The 8,170-nt window shown below is 39.8% G+C and overlaps 1 protein-coding gene across 1 annotated transcript; it reads left to right on the top strand.

Annotated features, from left to right (window-relative positions):
• Nucleotides 1-989: 989 nt before the first annotated feature.
• Nucleotides 990-6,469, top strand: LOC113145902 (mamu class II histocompatibility antigen, DR alpha chain-like). Its single transcript, XM_026333049.1, has 4 exons — nt 990-1,148; nt 1,227-1,475; nt 3,849-4,133; nt 5,948-6,469. The coding sequence occupies exons 1-4, from the start codon at nt 1,070-1,072 to the stop codon at nt 6,067-6,069; spliced, it is 735 nt and encodes a 244-aa protein (XP_026188834.1). The 5' UTR covers nt 990-1,069; the 3' UTR covers nt 6,070-6,469.
• Nucleotides 6,470-8,170: the final 1,701 nt, after the last annotated feature.

Raw genomic sequence — 8,170 nt, 5'->3', positions numbered from 1 at the left:
AAGTATATAAGGTAGTTAACGTCAGCTACCCGGCGGTATATAAAGTACTTCAAATTAGAAGTATATAAGGTAGTTAACGTCAGCTACCTTATTGATCACAGGATGAATAAAATATCACACACAACAACATGCAGGACCAGACTGGAGATGTAGTATTGATCCATGAATCAGTTTATTTTACTGTGCTCTGAGTACTTTTACTAGATGAAAACTTCCTCTTCCTTTTGGTTGTTTGAGTTAATGACTCTGACATGAGTCTATTCACACTGAGACTTGTCTCCGGTCCAGGAGTCACCTCAAAATGTCTCATGAATCCAATCTTATTACTTTCCCTACAAGATCACCTGAATTAGTCTTCAGGGATGAATAAAGTTTGTCTCATCTCTTTCATAAATGCTGTGCAGTGAAGAGTGTTTCTGTCTGAGATGAAGTATTGATTAATCAATAATATCACTGATGTGGAAGTTTTTTAAAACTGTACTTATTGCAGTATTGTAGTCATGTTCTTTCCCACAGTGGAAAAACACACAAAACTGAATGTGTGACTTTTATTGAATTTTGTTTGATCTATGAAAATGATTGTGTCTGTGGGAAATTTAAACAGTTTGATTAAAAATATAAAATGTGGTGAAAACAACATTTATTACAAATATAAAATACATTCATAAATATGTTTATACAATAGTTTTTCTTATGTTGGAGAAAAAACCTTTTTGCTGTTTGAAAGAAAAATCTGATTAAATGTTTTCGACTAAATTTATGTTGAAAATCTCATTTAAAATTTGTCTCAGATTTAACTTTTACCAATAAACTTTAACTTGAAATACTATTGATTATTGATGAACTATTGATTATTGATAAACTATTGATTATTGATCTCCAGGTGTGTGTGATGAAGCTTCAGGTGTGAGCAGCAGCTGCTGTGTCTACCTGGTAACCGGTGACGTCACGTGGTCTCTGCGCTGTGATTGGCTGCTGTGCGAGTAAGAGCTGAGCAGCTGCTGGACTCTCAGTCAGTTCCTGAGAGTCTTCCTCACAGACTCAGTCCGAGCCACAGACACAGACACTGATGATGATGATGAAGGTGAAGGTGTCAGAGCTGGTCCTGGTCCTGGTCCTCTCCTGGGTCCTCTGTGTCTCTGCTGAAGGTAAGAGTCTGTTTACAGTCTGGACTCAACAACAAACAAACAAACAAACAGTTTGTGATCAGGTTCCTTCTGTTTCAGGTCAACATCAGGACAGTCGTATCTCAGGCTGTTCAGACTCTGATGGAGAGGACGTGTACGGACTGGATGGTGAAGAGAAGTGGTACGCTGACTTTGTCAACAAGAGAGGAGTCGAACCTCAGCCCAGTTTTATTGATCATACCAGCTATGAGGAAGGAGCTTATGAAGGAGCTGTGGCTCAGCAACAGGTCTGCAAACAGAACCTTAAGCTCACTCGTAATGCGGTGAAGGACCTCCCACTGGAAAATGGTAAAGACAAGTCAAACTTAAATATTTTTTAAGATTTTTATTACTTGTTCTATATTTTGTTTTATTTCTATTCAAATATACAAGCCAGAGAAAAGGCAACATTTACATTTAATGGGCTTATTATTTCAAAATATGAAGAAATAATAAAACGTCCACACTAAAATAATCTACAATTAAAATACAACAGACCACAAACTCAATTTAACAGTTTAAATGTACCTGACACCTGCAGTTCACTGTGAACATGTTTACTGAGCAGCTCAGTGCAGCCAACTACATTGAATTTCTCTGTGTTATGTGGTGTGGGGGTGTGGTGATGAAGGAGGTAGGACCCAAATGCAGGACATAAAAGAGTTTTATTTAAACCTGGAACCCCAGGACTCAGGCACAAAAACAAAGAGTTCCTGTCCGGGAGCTAAACGCCCCTCTCGGCGCGGACAAGCAGGCAAACATGTAATCTCCACAGGTAAACTCATTCACATACGTTAATGCTCCAACGAAGAACAAAGAAAAGGAACAGGTATATATAGGTAAAGAAACAAAGACTCATCAAACACAGGTGAAAGTAATCTAATTAATAAATACAAAGCTACCTGTGACTAACATAGAAGACAACAGAAACTCAGGCACCAAAATAAAAGTCCAACTGGAAACAGAAACAACCACATCATGACACTGTTACCTGACATCACTCCTAAACTCTACAGGTGACCATCGCAGAAGAAGATGCTGTGAGGAAAACTCACTAGACTTAACTTTTCTGTTACTAACAGGCTGAACCACACCAGTACAAAATAACCAATAAAATTATTTATCTGCCCAAAGCTTCCACAAGAATCATCTCAGGGTTTCCTCAGGCCAGGATAGGTGAACAATAATGATATTGCCAATACACGTATCACTATAATGTAATGCAATACATAAAGTGTTGATATTAAATTGCATGAGGCAACGTTTTGGCATTTTGTTTTTCCATATAATGCATAACAGGCACCCATAAGGAAACCTGAACTGTGAACATTAATTATTCTTAGGACCTGGCGTCCACATGCGTGCACATCACATTTAGGGTTATATTACCACATCATGTCAAAAGATGATACTTAGTTTTTATACTTATCAAGTTCCAATAAACCTAAATAGCAAATAGAAATGAAAAAATGCATATCAAACTAGAGCTTGGGTCTTAAGACGATAATATTGGTTTCAAAACTGAAATCTGTGATTTAAACATTAGAAAATAAGATTTGAAAAAACTTAATTCTTATCATTGTTACAAATCTGTCTCTTCAAAGTTTTGTCAACATGGCTGGAAACAAGGTACAGTGCTGTGAAAAAGTATTTGCCTACTTCCTGATTTTTTTTTTGTTGTTTTTGCATGTTTGTCACACTTAAATGATTCAGATCATTAAACAAATTTAAATATTAAATGCAGTTTTTAAATTATTTCATTTATTAACGTTAAAAAGCTGTCCAAACTGCCTGAAACTGTGTGAAAAAGTAACTTCCCCCTAAACCTAGTAATTGGTTGCACCAGCCTTGGAGGCAATGACGGCAATCAAGTGTTCACTACTACATTACTACTACACGACTACTGGCAATGAGTCTTTCACATCACTGTGAAGGAATTTTGGCTTCTTTACAGAATGGTTTTAATTCAGTCACATAGAAAGGTTTTCAAGCATGAACAGCCTCTTTAACCCTTGTGCACTGTTGGAAAACACAGCCCTTTTGTTATGTTCAGGATGAAAACATTCACTAAAATAAACTGCTGTGAAAATATATCAGATAACGATTTTTTTTCAACTTTTTTTGCATAGATCAGTAATCAACTTCAGTTCTGATCAAAAAAAGATCATGGAAATTTTTTTAACATTTAGTAGTTTTGATCAGAACTGAAGTTGATCTATGCAAAAAACCTACTGAACTAGTAGGTTCCATTGGACCTACTGACCAATAACTATAGTCTGATGGGAAGCCCAAACAGGCTATTGAATAACATGACAACAGTCCAACCGGGTGTTTGAATCATAGTTTCCGGTTCTGAAACCAAGCGTTTCACATTCAAATTTTATTTTCAAACATTAAAATAGTACAAACAAACAGATAGTTTCAAAGTTAAATTGTGACCTTAATATCTATCACCTCATAAAAAACAAACTTCTGAATGAAGAAGCCTATTTAAAACACTCTGGGGTCTATTACTGTGCAGAGCGGAAATGGAAAAGTCACTGAAATGCAAGAAATGATTAGTTATTTATTATTGTGCATTTAGAGAGAAATACCTAAATAAATGATTGGCTAAAACTAAGTTTCTTGTACATATTAAACTTTTCTATTTCATAAGACACATTAAACTGTGTGTCTGTTCAGATCCTCCTTCCAGTCCGATCATCTACAGCAGAGACGATGTGGAGCTGGACCAGCAGAACACCCTGATCTGTCATGTGACTGGTTTCTATCCTGCTCCTGTAAAGATCCAATGGACCAAGAACGGACAGAACGTGACTGAAGGAACCAGCATCAACGTTCCCTTCCCCAACAAAGACGGTTCCTTCAGACAGACCTCCAGACTGGAGTTCACGCCACAGCTGGGAGACGTTTACAGCTGCACAGTGGATCATCCAGCCCTGGACCAGCCCCTGACCAGGATCTGGGGTGAGACAACTTTATTTAAATTATTTATTAAATACATTATGAAATATTTATTTAAAATATTTAAATTCACCTCATGTACAGTTAATGAGTGACAGAACTGATGCGTCTGTCTCCAGATGTGGAGCTGATGTTGACATCTCTGTGTTTTCTGTCTCCAGATGTGGAGCTGATGTTGACGTCTCTGTGTGTTTTCTGTCTCCAGATGTGAAGCTGATGTTGACGTCTCTGTGTGTTTTCTGTCTCCAGATGTGGAGCTGATGTTGACATCTCTGTGTTTTCTGTCTCCAGATGTGGAGCTGATGTTGACGTCTCTGTGTGTTTTCTGTCTCCAGATGTGAAGCTGATGTTGACGTCTCTGTGTGTTTTCTGTCTCCAGATGTGGAGCTGATGTTGACGTCTCTGTGTGTTTTCTGTCTCCAGATGTGGAGCTGATGTCGACGTCTCTGTGTGTTTTCTGTCTCCAGATGTGGAGCTGATGTCGACGTCTCTGTGTGTTTTCTGTCTCCAGATGTGGAGCTGATGTTGACGTCTCTGTGTGTTTTCTGTCTCCAAATGTGGAGCTGATGTTAACGTCTGTTTTTCTGTCTCCAGATGTGGAGCTGATGTTGACGTCTCTGTGTGTTTTCTGTCTCCAGATGTGGAGCTGATGTTAACGTCTCTGTGTGTTTTCTGTCTCCAGATGTGGAGCTGATGTTGACGTCTCTGTGTGTTTTCTGTCTCCAGATGTGGAGCTGATGTTGACGTCTCTGTGTGTTTTCTGTCTCCAGATGTGGAGCTGATGTTGACGTCTCTGTGTGTTTTCTGTCTCCAGATGTGGAGCTGATGTTGACGTCTCTGTGTGTTTTCTGTCTCCAGATGTGGAGCTGATGTCGACGTCTCTGTGTGTTTTCTGTCTCCAGATGTGGAGCTGATGTCGACGTCTCTGTGTGTTTTCTGTCTCCAGATGTGGAGCTGATGTTGACGTCTCTGTGTGTTTTCTGTCTCCAGATGTGGAGCTGATGTTAACGTCTGTTTTTCTGTCTCCAGATGTGGAGCTGATGTTGACGTCTCTGTGTGTTTTCTGTCTCCAGATGTGGAGCTGATGTTAAAGTCTCTGTGTGTTTTCTGTCTCCAGATGTGGAGCTGATGTTAATGTTTGTCTGTTTTCTGTCTCCAGATGTGGAGCTGATGTTGACGTCTCTGTGTGTTTTCTGTCTCCAGATGTGGAGCTGATGTTGACGTCTCTGTGTGTTTTCTGTCTCCAGATGTGGAGCTGATGTTAATGTTTGTCTGTTTTCTGTCTCCAGATGTGGAGCTGATGTTGACGTCTCTGTGTGTTTTCTGTCTCCAGATGTGGAGCTGATGTTGACGTCTCTGTGTGTTTTCTGTCTCCAGATGTGGAGCTGATGTTAAAGTCTCTGCGTGTTTTCTGTCTCCAGATGTGGAGCTGATGTTGACGTCTCTGTGTGTTTTCTGTCTCCAGATGTGGAGCCGATGTTAAAGTCTCTGTGTGTTTTCTGTCTCCAGATGTGGAGCTGATGTTAAAGTCTCTGTGTGTTTTCTGTCTCCAGATGTGGAGCTGATGTTAAAGTCTCTGCGTGTTTTCTGTCTCCAGATGTGGAGCTGATGTTGACGTCTCTGTGTGTTTTCTGTCTCCAGATGTGGAGCCGATGTTAACGTCTCTGTGTGTTTTCTGTCTCCAGATGTGGAGCTGATGTTAACGTCTCTGTGTGTTTTCTGTCTCCAGATGTGGAGCTGATGTTAACGTCTCTGTGTGTTTTCTGTCTCCAGATGTGGAGCTGATGTTAAAGTCTCTGCGTGTTTTCTGTCTCCAGATGTGGAGGTCCAGCAGCCCAGTGTTGGACCTGCAGTGTTCTGTGGACTGGGTCTGACAGTGGGTCTGCTCGGTGTGGCAGCTGGAACCTTCTTCCTCATCAAAGGGAACGAGTGCAGCTGATTGGTCGGAGCGAACGATGTCATTATTTTAAATGTTACAATGACACAAACTAGATGATATAATTTCTGTGGATTTTTTTTTGCACATCAACACCATAATGCTTCAGTGTATGTAAAGAATTTCCTACTTTAATCACTTCCAAAAATTCTGTTCAATAGATTATTCAAAATATATTACGACTGTATAGTGATCAAACTGATAAGTAAAGCTGCTCCACCTCGTCATTAATTGAGTCATAACTGGAAACTATAAAGTGTTCAGAGTTTTTGTCTACAAAATACTTCTTTCAGAAAGACTCACAACTCACAACCATGTTCAATGTAAATATATGAAAGCAAACACAATCAAATGTTATGGAGCCCAGCACAAAAATTCAAATACCAGTAAAAAAAAAAAAAAAGACAAAACCTTAGTTCATTGTTCAAAAGGACACTTGACCTGAAAACAATGAGTTTAATTTTGACATTGATTGAAATTATTGAAGAGGACATTAACATTATAAAAATGTAAAGGTTTATTGTATTTACTTATTCTACTTTAACAATCATAACATGTATAGTTTGGGGGGACCAAACTTTTAAAACTGTATATACCAGTAATACTTTATTCAGCAAGAATGAAAGGAAAGGTGGACAAGACAGTGGTGAGACCAGCAATGTTGTCTGGTTTAGAGACAGTGGCACTGAGACAAAGACAGGAGGCAGAGCTGGAGGTAGCAGAGCTGAAGATGTTGAGGTTCTCTCTGGGAGTGACGAGGATGGATAGGATCAGGACTGAGGACATCAGAGGGACGGCTCATGTTAGATGGTTTGGAGAACAAGCCAGGGAAGCCAGACTGAGATGGTTTGGACGTGTTCAGAGGAGGGACAGTGAATACATTGGTAAAAGGATGCTGAGGTTAGAGCTGCCAGGAAGGAGGCCTAGAGGAAGACCAAAGAGGAGGTTCTTGGATGGAGTGAAGGAGGACATGAGGATAGTTGGTGTGGGTGAGGAGGATACAGAGGAAAGGGTTAAATGGAGGCAGATGATTGGCTGTGGTGACCCCTGAAGGGAGCAGCCCAAAGGAGAAGAAGAAGAAGAAGATTCCCATAAAGTTTCTCAACCCTCAACCTACCTTCAATCCATGAATAAATGCAGTTGTAGAGAAGAGCGAATTGTTCTTTTTTTCCTTCCTCACTACTCTATGTGTTGACTGAACTTGAGTACTCGTAATTAGTAAGACTTCTGACTGCATTCTCTTTGGGGTTCATTCATTGTTGAGTCCTGGAAAGAACTTCTCTAAAAGAAAATGTATCTAACAGGTAATAGCAAACAGAAACACAGATAAGTGAACTAAATCCAATAATTATAAGCAGCAACTGTAACTAGAACACACAAAACCACAGATTAAAACTAAACTTGGAACTAAAATGTTTTTGAAATCTGGTGAATATTAATGGTCAGAGCAAGACTGAGATACTCGTGTCTAAGGCAGACCTGCTACCTTAGAACAGATATTCCAATCCAATATAATTTTATTTATAGAGTGCTTTAAAAACAATACACTTGACTAAAGTTCTGTACACCAGGATTAAACAGTAAAAATATAAAACACACATAAAAGAACAAACACAGACAGAAATAAAACATGTAATATTATATCTGTGAAGATTCTCAGTCGTCCAAGTGATGCTATCTACAGGTTGAGTCATGACAACTGGACTTTCAGTTTTAAGGCCAAAACATTTCACCACCCATCCAAGTGGCTTCATCAGTCCGAGAAAAGCTGGTATGGAAACTCCAATTTATCTCCCAGGTTGGTTTCACTCCACCCCTAGTCCCATAGGCTCCACAGGTGAACAATAGAAGTGATGACTCGGCGGAGTCCTCTGCAGCCAGTTGGTGAACCAGAGGGGTCACATGAGTCCACCATTAGATCCTAACGACCCTCACCTGAGCTCACTTCTATTGTTCACCTATGGAGCCTATTCAGACCAGGTGTGAAGTGAAACCAACTCAGGACTGTGGGTCTAAGGACTCTCACCTGGTCTACATAGTTCACCTAATGAGCCTATTTGGAGCCCATGCAAGCGGCCACAAGTTGTGTAGATTCACCCCGCAG

This window comes from Mastacembelus armatus, chromosome 18, assembly GCF_900324485.2.
Source record: "Mastacembelus armatus chromosome 18, fMasArm1.2, whole genome shotgun sequence".
Taxonomy (NCBI): domain Eukaryota; kingdom Metazoa; phylum Chordata; class Actinopteri; order Synbranchiformes; family Mastacembelidae; genus Mastacembelus; species Mastacembelus armatus.
The sequence above is the reverse complement of the archived record's forward strand: the minus strand, read 5'-3'. Positions and strand labels throughout refer to the sequence as shown.